This window comes from Trachurus trachurus, assembly GCF_905171665.1.
Source record: "Trachurus trachurus genome assembly, chromosome: 8".
NCBI classification, from domain to species: domain Eukaryota; kingdom Metazoa; phylum Chordata; class Actinopteri; order Carangiformes; family Carangidae; genus Trachurus; species Trachurus trachurus.
In genome coordinates, this window is record NC_139905.1 from 4,243,708 (window position 1) to 4,264,907 (window position 21,200).

The window sequence follows — 21,200 nt, forward strand, 5'->3', positions numbered from 1 at the left end:
TCGTTCTCCATGCATATAATCCACCCATCATGTGCTTCCTGTCAAGCAGTTTAATTTACCTTCAGGCCAAATGCAGATCACATGACTCAAGTCGTGTGTGTAAGAGAGGGAGGGGGAGGGGGCTGAGATTACTGTAGTTCTTATAGTCTGAAGAAGGAGCTCAAAAATAGAACAAACATAAAACTTAAAAAAAAATAGTATGAGAGTATTATTAGGTGATTATAAAACTGCTTTGTGTTGTGCATGTTTATTGATATGAATATTGGTCTTGTTTTGGGGACACTATAGTAAGTAAGTAAAACTTTATTTATATAGCACCCTTCATAGTACGTGTACACAGAGTGCTTCACATTAAAAAATACATTTAATCACAGAAGCAGTAGGCTATAAAACACAATTGGAACTTAAACAATATAGATATGTACAATGACAGTGGTAAATCGGCAGTAGCTCAACACTTCTTATTTATATATATTTTCTCTTTTGTTATATGTTCGAAATAAAGAATAATCAATCAATCAATTATAAATAGTTTTTTTCATTTCTCCATTATTTATTCAGGGAAGGTCAATTGAGAGCGAGCTCTCTTTTTCAATGACGAAAACTTGATTATACAATGAATTATACAATATACAAGGTCATGATTCACAATTACATACAGGTTGTAAAACATTCGATAATAAGTTTTTTAAACTATCTAAGGAAATAAGATGATCCAGTTTCAGACAGTTTTGTAGGTTATTCCACTTTTGGGGGGCATAAAACTGAAAGGCAGTCTTCCCCAATTCTGTCCTGATACTGGGGATTTGTAAAACCAAGGTGTCCTGTGAACGAGTGTGTAAGTTACAGATTCTAAGTGAGATTAAGCTAGTAAGATAAACAGGTAAAATTTCAAGTAAAGCTTTGTAAATAAAAAATAAATAAATAAAATGTATGGCTGAGAGTGACACTTTAATCCCCGTTGCTTCGTCGTGAGCATGTGTTAATACTGTCGGAGGAGTTCGGGAACAGTCGGCAACAGTCGGAGACAGTCGGGGAGCCAATCACAGAGAGGCGGGTTTAAAGGCGTCGGCAGCACGCGGCGCTGGTGGCTTCTCCTCCTCCTCCTCCTCCTCCTCCTCCTCCTTCTCTCATCTCACTTCCGTGATAAAGATGGCGGATGAGAATGAGACAGCACCGATGCCGGAGAAAGAAGATGTAGAGGACCACGGACACTGCAGCGACTGTGAAAATGAAGAGCACCACTTCGACGACGGGTAAGAAGAAGCCGCTCCACATAACATTAACAAGCAGCGAGGCAAAGGAGGGGGGGGGCAGAGAAAGTAAAGCCCTCGGCGGCCGGGGCAGTAGGGCAGCAGCAGCGATAGGGGAACAGATAGACAGCCAGCCGTAGCGGTGGAAGGGGAGATGTCCCGCCCACTTGCTTTCACGCGATTGGCTAAGAGCGGCGGTCAGTCACTCGTTCTGTGTCCTGATTGGCTGAGAGTGCCGTTCTGGCGTTCTGTTTCCTCCCCGAGTGGGCGGGCTTTAGCGGCGCTATGCTTCTTTAGCTCTGATAGATAGCAGCAGCAGCAGTAGCAAGCAGCAAGGCGGCGTAAGAAAAACCAAACAAACAGCCGCTGAAAAAGCTAAATGACGTCCTCAAAACACACACTTCCTCTCGTTTTTACAAAGTACAATCGATTTATGAAGTTGACAGTTTGTGATATTGATATTACCGCCCGCTACACGTCGTCGTCGTGATCCCATGGCTGACATTTGGCTACCAGGGAGTTAGCTCGCATGCTAACAGCTAACATAGCTGTCAAACCTCCTATTGTCTGCACCGTGCAGCCGCGAGACGAGTCAAAAGTGAAACATGTATAAAAATAAATAAAATAGAATAAAATAAAAATCTGCACGTTGTTGCCTGTGCACCTGGGTGGAGCTCACTCACGAGTCTGGTTTACTTTTATTTAAATCCCCCTCTATTTAGGATAATCTCTGAGATATGACAGAGACCCTGCCTGCAGCATATTATTACTATTATCAATAATAATAATTAATTTTTGGTCCTGAGAAAAACGGAGCTTTAATCGTGGAAATCCTGTTTCTCTTTCTGTTTACTGACCGATGACACATGATGAAACAGGACCGAGTCTGCTAATATCAATCAAGGCGTGTCCTGTCCTCGTTGTGCTGCTTTTTTTTTTTTTTTTTTTTATTGGGAGAAAATGTGTGAAGGGAAAAGTGCTGATGATTAGCGTCGTATGCACAGGCCAGGATCATATCAATATATCGACATCTATACCTATCAATGATGATCGATGTTCTTATTAGTTGCAGCTACGTGCATATATACATTAATTCATTTAATGATCCATACAGTGTCATGCAAACGTTTGTGCACCCCTGGTCCAAATGTCTGTTAATGTGAACAGTTAAGCAAGTGGAAGATGAAATAATCTCTAAAAGGCATAAAGTTACAGATGACACATTCACTTTCCATTTTAAACTATATGCATTTTTTTTTATTTTAATCTTTTCAATGTTCAAACTGTCAGAAAAGGAAAAGGTCCCTCAGCAAAGGTCTGGGCCCTCTGCATAGTTAGTTTCCAAAGGGGGGGCTACTAGCTACTATCACAGTGTGTAAATGGTAAATATCTTGATATCTTCTTGATATCTGATATCTTGGTCAAAGTTATCTGAGAGCTCAAGTCTCCTGGGTTTCCCATTCTTTTGCAGGCTGCTGCTTTGTTTCCCTTTTTCACTCTGAAACTGTAGAAGACTAAAATAATAATACACTGATATTGATAAAAAATATTGAAGGGAAAAAAAAGAGTGATTCATGTTTTACTTTATGCCTTTTGGAGATCATTTAATCTTCTACTTGATGAACTGTTTAACATGAACAGACATTTAGACCAATGGGGATGCACCAACCTTTGCATGACACATATAGACATGTAAAGTTTAAACCATACAATGTACATACCATTCATATCTGTTTAGCTTTTATCATTTATTTTCATGGCACAACCTCATTGTCTGTTTGCACTACATCTGACTGCACAGTTCAATCTGGCCACTTTACTTCATCTTATTTTGTTTGACTTAACTAGAGTACATTTCCTTGTATGTATGCAGAAAACACAATAAATCTGATTCTGATATTGTGTTGTAGGCTTGGTGATAATTGAGATAACGGTTTACTAGTCTGTTAATTATATATGCACCGTTAAAGCACCACACAATCACAATCTACTTTACTTTATTGATCACGCACCTGCATAAATACAACGAACTGGACTCTGCACTTGTATATAAATAGACACATAGAGCCCAGAGCAAAGAAACCAAACAGGTGAACAGATGAAAATAGTTTTTAAAAGAGAAACGATAATAAAACATGAGCGGTGGATGTTCCAGACAAAAGAGGCAGATGTTGCAGCATTCATGTGTCAATACTGTGACTGATCTTATTATTTTTACATCTTTATATTATATTGATAATCAAAAAACTAAACCTGGTATCAGTTGTGTCAATATTTTAAAGTATCAGAGGAAACGAAGAGCTGAAACTGTTCATTCATCATTAGAAAGAATATGCTCCTGCATGATTCACATGCACCGCTGCTGTACAGGGAGACAAATTACCTCTTTTTTTTTTCTTTTTAATTATGATTATTATTAATAGAAGTGTAGTAAATGTTGCGTTTGACCGCGGCTGCTGCTGTTTTGCAGTCAGGCGTGTTGTTGTCGTGTTGTCGTCGTCCTGCACACACACAGAGACAAAGCTGCTCCTCTCCGTCCACATGGAAGCCTGTGGAACAAACTATTGAATGTTTTGTTGTCCATTGTCCCGGTCCCTCACTGACCTCTTGTACATACATGCGTTATGTATACACACACACACAGACACACGCTTAGATGCCCCCCCCCCCCACACACACACAGACACACACACACATGCTCTTCTTCCTCCAGAGGTCATGTGATTGACCATCTGTGCGGTGGAGTTGCAGCTACACGGCCACTCTGCTTCTCTTCTCTCTCCTCTGTGGGACTCTAATGAGATTATCCTCTGTAAGTATGTAGTCGTCTTTCTCAGGGAGGAGATGGAGGAGCTGTGGGGGGGGTGGGGGGGCTGTGGCCAGGTCATGAGGCGACGGGGTGGGGGGTTGTAGTGCAGGTCGAGCTGTGTGTGTGTGGTGACTTGTGTCCATGTGCAGCAGCTCGTACAGGTGACACACACAGAGACACATTTCATTTAAATTCATATCTGACTCATCGTTGTTGCACGTTTTTATTTATTTTTTTGTCGACAAATGTGTGCGTTGAGAAACGTTTCTCAAACTTGAACTTTCGTTTCACCGCTGATTGAAACATGCCATCGCAAATATGTGTTATTGTCTTACAAATGTATATTTATAAATGTGTACCGAATGTGTCTTTGGTATTTTACCTCATTGTTGCTCTTTTTTTAACGTTGCCCTTTAATTTACATTTACAATGTTTTATTAATGTACATTGTCCCTTGTCAAATAAGTTAAACTGAAACTAAACTGAAAACATGAACTGAACATGAGAATAACTGAGATTCCAACGCAGCGTGTTTGTTTGTTCGCAGGCTCCAGTCACAGCTTTTATTATTAATATCTGAAAGTCTTTAGGGAGGAAACGGGTGATTAAATTGAAAGATAATTGGCAAATTAACTGGAAACAAACTGATCTGAGGTCGTATCTCTTCAATTTATGCTGCTTTGCTTGCTTTATTGTACTTTTAGTGTTAATTTTCACAGGAACGACTAGTGCACATTATTTGACGTTTCTGTAAATTCGCCAGTATTGACTAAGAAGCTGTTTTTCAACTGCAGTCCATGGGCGAGGCGTTAATGTAAAATATTACATACTTTATTAACATATTACATCATACATCCCTGAAATAATACTACATAAACACATATAGGAATAGAAACAGCAAATAGAAACAGAAATACATGAGCGTCTTTTGCCATATTTAATATTTCATCCTTGTTTTAATATTCAGAATAAGGCTGACAAGATAAGTGTATGTATATTATTGTATAGGTTTGTAATAACCTGGTTGGTTGTGTGTTTGTGTGTTTCAGTGACCGGGGTCTGGCCGACGACACCGGGGCCAAGAAGAAGAAAAAGAAGCAGAAGAAGAAGAAGAAATCTGGTGCACCAGAACCAGCTCAGGACACGCTCGCCAAGGTCTCGACCAATCAGCTGCTCTTCTCCCATATAGCTGTTCAGCTCATCCAAACAGCTTGTACAGAACATCAGGATTGATTTGCTGAATTGACCTCTGGCTAAGCCCCGCCCCCTCCACTCACTCGGACAAACAGTCAACATTCGGTGACAGTTGCTATGGCAACAGCTGTCACAGTAGAGACATGTCACAGGAGGCAGTTGATGATTTTTGGAGACAGAAAGATTAAATATCATCTGGAAGTCACCAAAACTTCACTTAGCTTTACTGCTATGGCTGTCGGTTGCCGCGAAACGCCGATAGCGACGGGCTAATTTCTGTTAGCCTGTCTATGGAGTTTTACATTATACGTTAGCATTAAGCTAGCGGACTTTATGCTTAGTTGTGATGCTGGCTAACATCTAAACATCTCTGACAATATGTTGCCTCAAATACGTTGTTGACTTAACTTAGAACAGATGTAGACATCCTTGTTAAGTTTATCCACGTTTAGTTGGTGTTGTGGTCTACTGCATAACTTTATCCAGAGCAGACACTTCTCTCGGTTGAGATGTGGCTTGGGAAAAGGTAAAAAAATCCTCCCCGTCGCCCAGCCTCTCGGGATACCTAGTGTCAGAGTTGCATGTGCCCCATGCACACCGTTTGACCATTTTAAACTTAAAATGTCAAGAAAAAACATATAAAAACGGATGAAAACTGACTAACTGCAATGCATTTCAATGGACGTGGAGGCAGAGAATGTCCGAGTGTATGGGCTAGCTATGCACACTGTGATTGGCTCATCGTGTTTGGGGGCGTGGCTTAGCCATAGGTCAATTGACTGTTTGCTTCTCTTCTCTTTTGTTGTGTTGGTTTAACCCTTCGCTCTCCAAACAGGTGAATTCGTTGCCAGCTGATAAGCTACAGGAGATCCAGAAGGCCATCGAGCTGTTCTCTGTGGGTCAAGGCCCGGCCAAGACCATGGAGGAGGCCACTCGGAGGAGCTACCAGTTCTGGGACACGCAGCCCGTCCCCAAGCTCGGTATGAATGTGTATATAAATATAAATATAAATATAAATATGCTGCCCGTCCAGAAAAACAAAGTTACACACCTTTAGCTTTGACTACGACACACATTCTCTGTGGCATCGTTTCAAGAAGCTTCTGCAATGTCACAACATTTATTTCCGTCCAGAGTTGCATTCGTTTTTCGCCAAGATCTTGTATTGATGATGATGACAGAGTCGGACCTAAAGTCTCCTCCAGCACAATTCTTTCTTGAAGATGATGGTTCCCAACTCTCTTTCCAGTTTTAAATACTGCGTTGGACAGTCCCAATTCTAGTAGTTTCAGCAATCTGCTTAGATGTTTTATTTGCTTTAATTTGACCTTTCTGAAACAGATTAACATCTTTTCCACGACCACAGGATGTATCTTCTGACACAAGTTAGGGTTAAAGGTCCAGTGTGTAATATTTGTACAAGTGTTTAATCGCTATAAAATGAAAATTGTTTGGTTTTTGTAACCTTATAATTCTTCTTTTATATAAACATATAGCAGGGGTCTTGCTATATGTTTATATAAATCTAGAATCTGAATGTTAGATGTTACGGTTTTACTTCGATTTTACACACTGGACCTTTTTTAAATCAGTTGTTGCCAGCTGAAACCTAATCATCCATGCAGTAATCATCCAATGGGAGGCTCAGGCTCTGACCTATTAGATTTTTGGATGGACAGTGTATTTTATTTATTTATTTTCTTATTATTAATGTGTGTCTGTGTGTTTTTCCTTCAGGGGAGACGGTGACGTCACACGGCTCCATCGAACCCGACAAAGACCAGATCAGAGAGGAGCCGTACAGCCTCCCCCAGGGCTTCAGCTGGGACACGCTGGACCTGGGCGACCCCGGCGTGGTACGACAGGCTGCACACACACACACACATGAACACACACACACACACATGAACACACACACTTGGCAGGAATTAACCTATAGGATGTAGATATTTCCTGGACGTTTCTCTCTCTGTGGCGTCCAGAGCTGCACGGTTCATCACAGTGTAATGAAAATCTAAATATGGTCGAGTGCTGCAGCTGCAAAGAAAGAAATAAATTAAAAAAGGGTTGTGTTGCTATGGAGACCCCTGGACAACGAATCACATTCTCGACGTCGGTTTTATTTTCTTTAAAATGAAAAATGAAAATGTAAAGGATTATAAAACATGGCCACACACAGTCATTAAATGCCTGTATTATCACATGATGATGCAGCTCTGGTCACAGTGATGTCATAGTGTGATGTCATTGATCGATCAGAGACTTCAACATTTATACGTTTAAGCCTGCCACACACATAAAGATAATCGGGCTGATTTTGCCCCGATTTTCCCCCTTCCGACCACGGACAGACACCGCCCGATTATCTTAAGGTCTTAAGATTATTTTATAAGATTCTCTTGTAGTGTGTGGTGTGTTAAGAGTCAAAATTCCCCCGACAATCGGCTTGGAAAACGTTCGGCGCCGATAATCGTAAGTATTAAACATGTTCAATATTTACGATTATCGGGGCCGACTTCGGTGGCCGTTTCAATCAAAAGTCATCTTGTGTGTGGAGAGCCGGTGTTTTGCGGAGAAGCGCCTGCTTGCCGAGCTCTGCATGCTGCTCGCGGCAACAAGCCACTTCTCCACACAGCACCGGCAACCTCACAGAGGGCCACAGTGCAGCCCTGGCATTACATGAGCTTCACACAGACATTCACGCATACACGGGAGGTTTCCTGATAGCCGATAGCAAAGACGGTAGCGATCATAGCCAGCAATACAGCAGCCATGTTTAAATGATCATGTGACGCCGCTCACAGCCCGTCATGTGACAGCGTCCGGAGCCACAGACACACACAGATGGGATCGTTGTAAAGGCTGAAGTGTCCCGCTTTCATTTAAAAAAAAAAAATTACGTCGCTCTCATTGTCCATTCCGGAAATAGACCCGAAAGAGTAGCTACAACGACACCCTTGGTATCACTGCTGATGCCGCGGATCTCTTTCTGAGTTTTCTGACCGGAGGGTCAAGATTCTGAAAAATCTTAATGTGTGTGGTGTGCTGTGTTTGGAATATCGCAGGACACCACACACAATACGATCAAAACTGTTCAATCACAGATTTTTTATCTTCATGTGTGGGGTCTCTCACAAATGAAAAATCGGTTGAGATTTATAAAATCTTTATGTGTGTGGCAGGCTTGAGTTTTAAAGTTTGAATTCCTGTAACTTTGGAATAAATGTCTTTCAGAACTGATGCAGGAAAGTTTGAATCAAGTCAGTTTCTTCCTTCACTTCTGGTCTCATTTTAAAGAACTGAACCTTCACATTCTTTCTGTTTATGGTCATTAATAAATTAAATAATAATAATAATATAATATATGTGTATTATATATGTATAATAATGTTTCATCTCTGTCTCCAGCTGAAGGAGCTCTACACTCTGCTCAACGAGAACTACGTGGAAGACGACGACAACATGTTCAGATTCGACTACTCCCCCGAGTTCCTGCTCTGGTAACGTTCACACCCGACACTGACCCTTTTTTATTTATTTACATTTTCTGTACATATCACACTACCAGTCAAAAGTTTGGAGTAGGGATGTCTCGATTACTTGTTTTCACAATCAATCACGGTATTAAACGCCACAATTAATTAATCGTAAAGATTCCTAAATACCATCACTTTCCAAAAAAGATGATATGTCAGAACCATGTCGGCAAAGTAAAGGTAAATGCACAGATACTGGTAAATTTACATGTGTGTACGTAACACTGAATTGGTAGGAATTTAAATGTAAGTATGTCATTTGTAATAAAAAAAAAGACATAAGACAATACATATTTAAAATATTTTGTGTAAACAATCATTTATGCAAGTATATTTTGGCTATATTTGATTTTACACATTCATAGTGTTTAAAATAAATTGATTATTGCATAATAATCGTAATACCATGATTATTTCTCTGACAATAATTGTACCAAGAAAATGTATAATCGTGACATTCCTAGTTTGGAGAGACACCTTCCCACTCAGTTCCCACTTTCTTTGCTTTTAACACTTTCTACATTGTAGATTCATACTGAAAACATTGAAACTATGAAAGAACACACATGGAGTTAAGTGTTAAATAAAACCAAAGTGTTCTCTGTCCTCCGACCTAAAACCCAGTTTAGATGAGCAGAGTGAAGGTAAAACAGCAACAAGGTCTCAGCTCCTCTGGGAAACTCCTTCCACACTGTCGGAAAACTAAAACTGTTCCAGGTGACGACTTCAAGAAGATGATGACAGAATCTAAAGTGTGTGAAAAGCTGCCGTCAAAGGAAAAGGTGGAAAAACCTAAAATATGAAACATTTTCTGTAACTCCAGATGAGTTCCTTCATAGTTTTTCAGTCTCCAGTTTCAACGGTCCAAAATAACAGCAAATGAGCCCATCAGTGTGAAGATACGCTAAAGTCCCGACTTCTTTCCAACGTTTCCAAAACAAATCTACACGCGCCGGCCAGACAAACGTCTTCATGACAGTGGGAAATGCAGTCTTCATTCCGCCGCTTTCGTCCACAGGGGTCCGCCAAAATCAACACTACATGAAAAGTCTGTACAGGGGCTTTAAAGCAGAAGTAAGCGATCCGGTCGTTTTGGCTAATGCTGCGTTCCAGGCAGGCTTTTGAAACCGTAAATTACAGCTTCAAGTCACGACTTACGACTTTGTAGCGTTCCAGGCAACCCACTCGTGTTTTTCCGACCTGTTCTACCTGTGAAAGTCACTATAACGGCCACTCGTAACTTCCGACCCGTGAAATCGTACCAGATCGAACTGGTACCACTTCACGGTCGGAAAAACACGAGTTACGGGTTTCCTTGAACGCACCATAACAGTCCTCGTCCCTACGTCACCACATTTAGGCGCATCCCTTGGCTGCACACACAGCCCTGCATGCCGTTCTCTCTCCTCATTGGATAAAGGTTGTAGGATACAAGGAAAGTTTTCTCCTGGGCTCAGAGCAGAGCAGAGTGACTGACAGACCCGTGTTTCGGTCCAAACACTCTATGTAAGTGATTGCTGTCGGAAGATAATACAACTATTTAAGACTTATATTAACACAAAAATATCACTTACTTCTGCTTTAAGACCCGTTGCCCGTGAGATCGCTGCCATCGCCTGCGATACCAGCGTATAGCCGTACTCTTTCGCGTCTATTTCCGCAATGGAAAATGAGAGCAACGTAATTATTTTTTTAATGAAAGCAGGACACTTCAGCCTTTACATTGATCCCATCGGTGTGTTTGTAGCTGAACCGGACGCTGAGCAGTGAAGCCATCGTTTAGTTACATCAAGACGTTGCTCTGTTGTTGCCGTGTATGAAACTATCAGGAAATCTCCCGAAACCACTGAATGAGAAGGTGTGAGTCCAAACGTCTGATTGGTAGTGTATAGTGTGTGTATATACAGTATTTGAGGTGTTGAGTGTGACTGTGTGTGTGTGTCCAGGGCCCTGCGTCCCCCCGGCTGGCTCCCCCAGTGGCACTGTGGCGTCCGGGTGAACTCCAACCAGAAGCTGGTCGGCTTCATCAGCGCCATTCCTGCTACGATCCGCATCTACGAAGTGTGAGTGACACCGAATGAAACCAACTTAGTCTCATGCAGCGACACCAGTTCATAGTTTTCTACATGATTTCTGTCTCTTTTTATTTTATTTCACTCACTGAAAATACAGAATCTTAATAACTATAATGAAAATTCCAGCTCTGGTAGTTGTTGCAATTAATTAATGATTGTTTATTTTGTTTATGCAACTTGCCACCGAGTGCCGTGGTTCTTGTTTGAATCATGAATGATGACAATTATTCTAAATGAAATAGGCTTAAAGACATAATCCATGAGGTAAATCAAACCAAATGTTCCTCATTAAACGTAGGCATGTTAATATACTAAACATCAAAACCTGAACACTGTGATGAACACCATGATGCATATGAATAAGTTAAGATCAAAGACACATCATCATGCTGCACTTTTCACACTTTGAAGCATTTTCTGTATAAAAACTTTTATTCTTTTTATTCTACTGTAGTGTTTTTATTTATCTTTTAATATTCTATATGTGAGTCTATATCTTAGTATTTTTATTAAGGAGAGAAGCCAAAAATGTGGAGTTAATTATAAAGTGTGATCATTAATAAATCAGATGAATTCAGTGTTTTATTATCCTGTGACGTCGCTCTGACTCTGTTGTAGATTTAAACGGCTGATTGTTCATCTTCCATGTTTGTTTTGTGTTGTAGAGAAAAGAAGATGGTGGAGATCAACTTCCTGTGCGTCCACAAGAAGCTGCGGGCGAAGCGCGTGGCACCGGTGCTGATCAGAGAGATCACCAGACGGGTCAACCTGCAGGGCATCTTCCAGGCCGTGTACACAGCCGGCGTGGTGCTGCCCAAACCCGTCGGCACCTGCAGGTGGGTCACCGCCTCGGTCACGGTCACGGCCCTCAGGGCGCCAACTTTTTCTTGAAATTTTACCACTTTTTTTTCTAGAATTTTTTTTACTTTTTTGAAATTTTACCACTTTTTTTGTAGAAAAAAAAAAAAAGAGGAAATTTTACCACTTTTTTTCTAGAATTAAAAAAATATATATATATAAAGAATTTGTACCTTTTTTTTCTAGAATTAAAATAATATATATATATAAAGAATTTTTCCCTTTTTTTTTCTAGAAATGAAAAAAATTCTAGAATTTTTTTTTTTTTAAGAGAAATTTTACCATTTTGTAGAAAAAAAATTACTTTTTTTTTTTTAAAGAAATGTTGCCTTTTTTTTCTAGAATTTTTTTTTGAGAAATTTTACCACTTTTTTTTTGTAGAAAAATTGTAACTTTTTTTTTAAAGAAATCTTACCACTTTTTTTTTCTAGAATTTTTGCCACTTTTTTCTAGAAATGTTTAGAAGTTTTTGGAGAAATTGTACCATGTTTTCCCAGAAATTTCCCTACAATATTTCACACCATTGACCCTGATTTGAATGTACATTCACGAAAAAAAATAACGTTCTTCAGTCTCAGAACAAATATTTGTGTATTTCTGGTGTTTGCTTCAAAATTTTGTCCAATGGGCGTCCGTAATGTAGAGTAACGACCTCCCACTTTGGTTCCACTTAAAGAGGAACTACCGTATGATTGATGGATGGATGGATGGATTGAGTGATTGATTGATTGATCGATCGATGGTCTGTTTGTGTGTGTGCAGGTACTGGCATCGCTCCCTGAACCCTCGCAAACTGATCGAGGTGAAGTTTTCTCACCTGAGCAGGAACATGACGATGCAGCGAACCATGAAGCTGTACCGCCTGCCCGAGGTCAGAGCACGCACATGCACACGCACGCACTCACTCAACCAGTCGTTCTTCCTCCTTTTTCTTCCTCCTCCTCCTCCTCTTTCTTCCTCCAGAGTTTCTTTCTCCTCCTCCTCTTTCTTCCTCCTCTTCCCTCAGAGTTTCCTCCTCCTCCTCCTCCTCCTCCTCCTCCTCTTTCTTCCTCCTCCTCTTCCTCCAGAGTTTCATCCTCCTCCTCCTCCCCCTCCTCCTCCTCTTTCTTCCTCCTCCTCCTCCTCTTCCTCCAGAGTTTCATCCTCATCCTCCTCCCCCTCCTCCTCCTCCTCCCTCAGAGTTTCATCCTCCTCTTCCTCCAGAGTTTCATCCTCCTTCTTCACCTCCTCCTCTCCTCCTCCTCCTCCTCTCCCTCAGGCTCCGAAGACGTCCGGTCTGCGGCCGATGACGAAGAAGGACATCCCGGTCGTTCACCGTCTGCTGCGCGAGTACCTGAGCCAGTTCAACCTGGTTCCGGCCATGAACCAGGAGGAGGTTTCTCATTGGCTGCTGCCGCGGGAGAACATCATCGACACCTTCCTGGTGGAGGTAGGAGGAGCCCACCATCACCGTCACCACGGCAACCAGACCAACCCGTGTTCTTTCTGTTGTTTCATTTATCGTTTATTTATACTCATAAAAATATTTCAAGGTTGGCAGGTCTGCAGATAACAGTAATAACAGGGTATCCGCGGGGTCTTGAAAAGTATTAAAAGGTGATAAATCAATTTTGGGAAAATTAAGACCCTTAAAAAGTATTAAAAAGTCTTTTCACGACTTTATAAAGTCTTAAATTTTGAAGGTATTTTTTCAGAATTAGCTGTCCAAGAGTTTGAGTCCTGTAAAAGTGTGTGTGAATTTATTCATTTTTAAAAAACAAAGATGAACCGGTACATAAGAAAAGAAGAGAAGATTGTTTTTTTGTTTTTTGAGAGTGGAGCAATGTTTTTTTATTTTTTTTGATGAACTTTGCCTTATCCCAGCCTATTTTGAATTCTGTTGTATCATAGTGGTCTATATAGTCTTTATCACAAACTAAAACTGTTGAGTTAAAAGTGTCACTGATGTAAATGGTTACAGCTTGAAGTGGCGGTGAGGTATTAAAAAATATTGAGAAGGTCTTGAAAAAGTCTTAAAAAGGTTTTAGAATTAACTTCAAGATTCCTGTGTAAACCCTGAATAAGCAGCATTGAGACGTGTGTGTGTGTGTGTCTGTGTTTCTGTGTGTGTGTGTGTCTGACAGAACGACGGCAAAGTGACGGACTTCCTGAGCTTCTACACGCTGCCGTCCACCATCATGAACCACCCGGTGCACCGCAGCCTGAAGGCGGCGTACTCCTTCTACAACGTGCACACCACCACCCCGCTGCTCGACCTCATGTCCGACGCCCTCATCCTGGCCAAATCGGTGCGTCGCCCCCCTTCAATCTGCACACACACACACACACACACACACACACACACTCTCACACACTCGTCTTTAAATCAAATCAAGCTTTTATTTTTATTGCAGTTTTTATACAAAAACCTGTTGCAGAAAAAGTGCTTTACAATCAAAAACTGCTCCTAAGAGCCTCGGTGTCATGTTTGACAGTGAGTTTAAATTTGACAAGCAAATTGGCTCTGTAGTCAAAGGCGCCTTTTTCCAGCTGCGACTTCTGGCCAAGGTAAAACCATCCCTCTCTCCTAGTGACCTGGAGGAGGTTATTCATGCCTTTATTTCTTCGAGGCTGGATTATTGTAATTCATTGTATGTAGGTTTAGACCAGCGCTCTTTGCGACGCCTGCAGCTTGTGCAGAACGCTGCTGCTCGTCTTTTGACAGGCACAAAGAAACGGGAGCACATAACCCCAGTTCTGGCCTCTCTGCACTGGCTTCCCGTCCGTTTCATTAGTGATTTTAAGATCCTGATGTTTGTTTTTCAAAATCTTGAACGGTATGGCCCCTCCTGTGAACTCATACATGTTCACAGACCAATCAGAGCTCTGAGGTCTGCAAATGAAATAAATCTGGATGTGTCTAAAAGCTAGAAACTAAGAGGCGATGGAGCGTTCGCAGTGGTTGCCCCTAAGCTGTGGAACAGTTTACCACAGCATATCCGGTAGTCAGAGACTCTGGAGATTTTGAAATGCTCTCTCAAAACCCATTTTTTCTCCCAGGCTTTCGGACCTGTGTGAGACGAAGTTGTTTGGTTTGCTGACTGTATGTGTCATTGCCGAAATTGTCTTTTGAAATGTACTGTTGTATTTTATTGTTATTTATTTTATGTAAAGCACCTTGGTCAACCTCGGTTGTTTATAAGATGCTCTATAAATAAACGTTCCTTGACCATGAAAGATGAAAATAAAAAAAATAAGAAGGAAACACACAGACAAACTAAGTACTGAGGAAACATCTTGAATTTAAAGATGAGGAAACGCAGGAGATGGATTTAAAATAGTAAAACAGTACAAGCAAATACGTCAATAACATAGAATAAATAGAATAAGACTCAATAAATAGGTAATTCAACACCAAACAATAAAGATAAAAGCTTGGACCAAATAATCTAAAGTGCATAAAACCTGAAATAATTCAATAGGATTCTGTCGATTGTTCGTCCACAGGGAACTAATAAAGTTTTGTCTCTCCGTGCAGAAAGGGTTCGACGTCTTCAATGCACTGGATCTAATGGAAAACAAGAATTTCCTGGAGAAGCTCAAGTTCGGCATCGGCGACGGGAATCTACAGTATTACCTGTACAATTGGAAGTGTCCCAGCATGGGGTCGGAAAAGGTGAGTTCTCCTTCTGACGGGGGAATTAATACCCTCTGTTCATCTGCAGCAGGATTTAATTACAGGATTAAACAGAAGATTGATGTAAATGCAATATATTTATTTAAAAAAAAAGGACATGCATATTATTAAACATGGTTAATGGAGGAAAAGCAACAATAAGATAAATGTTATGAAAGAGGAACTAAGCAGGATTTTTTTTCTGTGGCTATGCTACATTTTTACGTTAATTAAGAAGCTCTGGAGTAATTGTATAACATGTGAACATCGTATATTATATAACGTTATCCATTGCTCCAGGGTAGGGTTGGGCGGTATGAGCAAAATCTTATATCACGGTATGAGTAATTTCATATCACGGTAACGGTATATATCACGGTATGTTTTTTTCCCCCTGTAAATTCAAGTGCTTAAAATAACCATACTGTTGCATTTGATCATTTTCCTCTTTTATTTTTTAACTTGGATTTCTATTAAAAAATTAAAAAAACAAACAGGAAAAATGCCAGAGCAGTCTTGCTCCAGTTAGTGCAATTATATAAAAAGAAATCACAACATCACAAATTTGCATTTTACAAAAATGCCTACGGTCTGTGCTGTCTACGGCTGTTCAAACAGGTCAAACCGGGAAAATCTAAAAAGTTACTTTAGAGTTCCTAAGGTAGTAAGTAACCTTTACAGTCTATGGTAGTATGGGCTCAAATGTCAACAACTGACGGAAAAACGGTGGGTGGGAAGGACGGAAGTGACCATAATAAACAGTGTCCTAGGCTAGCCTGTCCTACAGTAAAAATGGCACATAGAAAGAGGAGTAAAGCAATATGTTAAGCGGCAATATATATTTAAGCATCAAAGATGTTCAATCAAATCTACATAGTTTGAAATAACGTTTAAAACACACACAGCCAGTGTCACAACTAAGCATAAAAAGCCCGCTAGCTTAATGCTAACGTATAATGTAAAACACCATAGACGGGCTAACAGAAATTAGCATTGCTTATAACCTGACTTACTCCTCTTCTGAAAAACTCTGACAAGTCAAACTTTAGGATGTGTTATGCCCTCTACACACTGTGCGATTTTAGCAGTCTTATAAGACTGTTGCATGACACACTATGCGACGTGGAATTTACAATCTTTGCTACGACGTCAAGTTTGACGTGTGCAGACTGTACGATGGTCGTTCTACTGAATCGCAGGTCGCCCGCTCCCCCTCCTCCCCCCCTCCCTCCCTCTCTCCCTCTTCACACACAGACACAAGTCACCGGCACCAGTGGAGCAGTACCGCCAGTTGTCCGTTATTTAAAAATGAAATCACGGCCTGTATTGGTACTAGAGAACATCACAGCAGTACCGTCACGTAATGAGAGCACATCAAACGAGGACGAAGTCACCTCTCCCGGCGTAAACACGTCAATATTCTCCGGTAGGCGACCACTTCTCATCATAGTCCGCACATGGGTTTTTTTTTTTTTTTTTTGGACAGAGTTTCACCATGAGTTTCACACACAACTTTTCTGATGGCTGTATGAGTCTGTCCATGTTCCTCCTCTTTCTGCGACAGTAAAAAGGAATATACACCTCTCCAGACATGATCAGGATAGATTTTTTTAATTTAATGACTATTTACTCGAAAATCAGTGCTCGTCCCTGTCACCTGCGCCGCTGATAGACGTCCATCAGCTGATTAGTAGACGTAGGTCGTAGCAGTTTTCTGACACTGTCAGAATTTAATCGCAGGTCGTCTTTGGTCGCAAGACGCTGACAACGGCCGTCGTAGAGCCTGTCTCACTGTGCGACGTAAGACGGCCGATTTAGAGCTACGACCAAAGATTTCGCCACGATTCTCCTACGATCCGCCGTCTTTCGTCTGCGACGGCCAAAATCGCACAGTGTGTACAGGGCATTATTAGAGGTCTGATTCATCTGTCTAAACATCAGAACTATGACACATGAAACGGTAAACACAGCTGATCGATCGAAAAAAATTACGGCTGGAGTGAATTACTTTCACTTTTTCGTCTTGTTGGGCGGGTCAGGCTGCCTCCGTTTCCTCGTGACTCCCACTCATGATGTATTATATTATGCTCCCACTTCTGCTTTCACTCTCCGCCTCCGCCATGATTGTTATCACTCCGGTAAGCCTCCGGTACGCTCCGGTAACGGTAAAGCTGTTTCTTCTTCGTCGTGCCAATGCAACCACGCCAAGCAGTCTGCTGCAGTGCCGGCTCCCCCGTGTGTCTAGGCGGTGTAACTACAGTGACTCAGAGAGATGCCGCAGACATCTGCTCTTTCTCCGGTATAAACGGTATTGCAAAATCTCTACCGGTAGACATTTTATACCGTCACACGGTATAATACCGTCATACCGCCCAACCCTACTCCAGGGATTGATTTTTTTTGCCAGATCGTTGTAAACAAATGCACATGGCCATGAGGAGGGTTAGCAACACAGAGGAAACGCAACCAGACTTGCATAGTTTGCAGAGATAAAAAACACACACAAACAGGCAATAAAATTATTGAAAACGGGCCAGATGTCTTCCATGTGGTTGAGTTTGAAATAACACCAAGCACTGAGCACTTCAACTAGCACTAGTAGCACTTTAACATTTTACAAACGGCCCGATTTTCATTCGGTTTTAAAGTGCTTTGAAAGCGAGCAACCTACAATAACAAGTGTGCAATTAACTAAGTGCTAGTACTACAGTAGTTAAGTTGCACAAGCATACAGATCATAGGTCTGGCCTGTAAGTTAAATGTTGATTTTAACTTGAGACAAGTCAAAAGATAAATTAATTTATCGATTTTTGTTCTGATGCTTCTTCAGCTCCAAATTGCATATAAAATATCTATAAATTAAGAAAAAAAAGACTCCTAGCTTTTGGTTTAACAGTGATTTTATGCTATGACCAGTAATCTGGCAGTCACATGGGAGGGATTATTTTGTACATTGTTTGATTTATTTTCTTTCTTTTTTTCTTCTTTCTGTATTTTTGTCTCATTTGTGCATGGTGTGATGATATATACCCATACTCTTCTCACGTCTCTGTAATGGCTATCCCGCAGCGCACATTTGTTATAATGAGAATAATGAGTTATAATGATAATCTTGAATGTAAAGGGACAGTTCAGGGGCAGTTTTTCATCAAGCAGTCCCTGTATTTCCCCTTAAAACAACTCTGTGTGGTAATGTTGTGTTATTATCTCATAACGTGGTGAATGTGCAGGTCACAACTTGTCCACCAGAGCGTTGTGGAGTTGTTGGATTGTGTATTTGATGAGTTTGATGAGGGAAACCAAGAAATCCCATAATGAGCCTCCGTAGCGTAGCTCTGAGCAGCTCACGGCTCTGCTCCGCCGTTCTAAAAATAGCTTGCACCGACAATTAAAGGTAACGAACCTACTGCTACGACTATAGGGGTTATGGCAATGGGACAATTTGACAAAATGTTTAACTATCCCTTTTTAAAAAAAGAAAAAGAAGCTATATAATGGTTAATATTTCACGGCCACTTTGTCTTCATTCCACTTTTCCCATGAAATAAATGTAAAATCTCAGTAATAAATCTCCAGTTTGACCCTGAGCTCTTCCTCACGTCTCCTCTTCCTCCTCCTCCCTCAGGTCGGGCTGGTGCTGCAGTGATGTCACTTTACGCCACAGGGAGTCGCCTACAGGCCGGGGGAACGCCGCCGCCGCCGCCGCAGCACGGCAGCGACCGACCGACCGACCGACCGACCAGCTGACGGACGGACTGATGTGACTTCCTGCTTCAGGAAAGGAGAAAAAACAAAAAACAAAAACAACAACAACAACAACCCACCGCCCATTTTTACTTTTTTGAACTTTGACCTGCACTACCGCTGCCAGGCAGGGAGGCAGCGGGGCGAAGGGGGGGGTCTCCAGCTTTCCCTCCTCCTCCTCCTCCTCCCTCGATCACATGGACCTTAAGCCATTGTAGTTACCATCGCGAAACAACTGTATTCCATCTGAGCTGTCTTGATTGTACCAAAACACGCAGCATACACACAAGAACAGTTTGCACAGATTACTTTATACCAAACACTCACTGTTGTCATACCAACCAACCAACCAACCAACCGTACGATACCTGTAAATAATATCAAACATAACTGCAGATGATGATGATGATGATGATGATGATGATGCCCTAACACTCACACTCACAACCAGACACACTCAGACTAGAACCTACGGTTTTGTTTTATTTTATTCCTAAATGTTGAGGAAATGCTTTTTGCAAATTCAAATAAATCTGTCATCCTTAAGTTTTAGAGATAAAAGGAAAATGATCAAAAATATTTTAAAGAGGAAAAAGGCTCAAAAAAGATGAGGTAATAAATACCAAAAGTGGACACCAGAAAAGGGCTTCTGTTAACGTCTCTCTTGCTCGACCCTGTGTCTCTTCTCTTTTTTCTTTTTTTTTCTGTCGATGCATCGTCTCCTCGTCTGTTTTAACGCTCGTCGTCCACCTCCTCCTTCCCCCTCAGTTCACGCCACTGGCAGAAGCCGCAGCAGGAGGAAACAAACGGACTGACGTTAATAAAACGGAGGAGAAATAAATAAACGAGCGGTTTCTGACGAGGTTGAACCGCTGCAGAGACGATGACGATGATGATGAAGGTTGTTGATCAGCAGCTCAAGACGACCGCCTCAGATTCCTGAAAAACCAAGTGAAAAATCAGAAGCTGTTGTGAATATTTTTAGCGACTTGTGTCGGAGGGAATCTCACAGGAAGTCTTAACAATAATAATAATATTAATAATAATTATAATAATAAAGAGGAAAAAAATCAGTAGATGCACTCACAGGAATAACAGATGGATGAGTTTACATGCACACAGCAGCAGCAGCAGCAGCAGCAGCAGCAGCAGCACTACTGTGTCCCGCTCCTCGCTGTGTAAAGTCTGTTCCATGTAATGACATAACTTCTCTAATTTCAGGCTGTTTAAAGGGATAGATCACCCAAAAATTCAAATTTCAACTCATTATCTACTCACCCTCATGTCGACTAAGGGCTGGGAGAAGTTTCAGAGTCCTCCAACATGAGGGTGAGTAGATAATGAGTTTGAAATTTGAATTTTGGGTGAACTATCCCTTTAACGACAAACCTGCAGTTTTATTAACAAAACAAACATGAAATCTGAGCCTCATTCACACGTCTCAGTGCTGATCCCAGGTCAGTGACGGAGCAGGGCCCGGTGACGTCAGGTGGTTCTTCTTATGTGAGTCTTTGGTTCTGGTTCTATTTGCAAAACAGATGTTAGAAATAGATGAATGAATAATAAATAAATGAATAACGGGTCTCATGGTGTTTGCAGGAAACGAATGTGAAGGTGATTGCAGGTGATTTATTTTTCTTTTTTTGTTTTGTTTTGGTTTTGTTTTGTTTTTTCTTTTCTTTTTTTCTTTTTTTTTGAGCAAAAAAATAAAATCTAGAAGTTGCTGTGACGTTTTTGCTCGTTTGCTTTTCCCATCCCAACGACCAACATTTCTAACATGTTTCTGTGGCAGCAGCAGGTGACACCAGATGCATCACATTCCTTGGTTTTATCAGATAAAAACACACACACATCGGCCACACAGTGTTATCAGTTTGTACTTCTACTATCACCAGTTACGTATAAACACATGTATGTAGTAATTATATAAACTGAATCTGCCCAGCACTTCTAAAACCAACACGAGGCTTTTTTTTTACTCATAATAGATATTTAAAATGAAAAAAACTTGAGTAGAATAAACATGAAAACAGAGAAGATGTAATAACTGGATTATTCATAAGGCCCCAGTTAGAA

General features: G+C 41.0%; 1 protein-coding gene across 1 annotated transcript; it reads left to right on the plus strand.

Annotated features, from left to right (window-relative positions):
• The first annotated feature begins 1,106 nt into the window (after nucleotides 1-1,106).
• Nucleotides 1,107-20,842, plus strand: nmt1a (N-myristoyltransferase 1a). The gene is made up of 12 exons (XM_083976517.1): nucleotides 1,107-1,256; nucleotides 5,112-5,217; nucleotides 6,092-6,236; nucleotides 6,994-7,112; nucleotides 8,665-8,756; nucleotides 10,739-10,855; nucleotides 11,533-11,703; nucleotides 12,488-12,596; nucleotides 12,984-13,154; nucleotides 13,849-14,013; nucleotides 15,243-15,380; nucleotides 19,006-20,842. Exons 1-12 carry the CDS (start codon nucleotides 1,153-1,155, stop codon nucleotides 19,024-19,026), a joined length of 1,458 nt encoding a protein of 485 aa, XP_083832643.1. The 5' UTR covers nucleotides 1,107-1,152; the 3' UTR covers nucleotides 19,027-20,842.
• The last annotated feature ends 358 nt before the right edge of the window (nucleotides 20,843-21,200 follow it).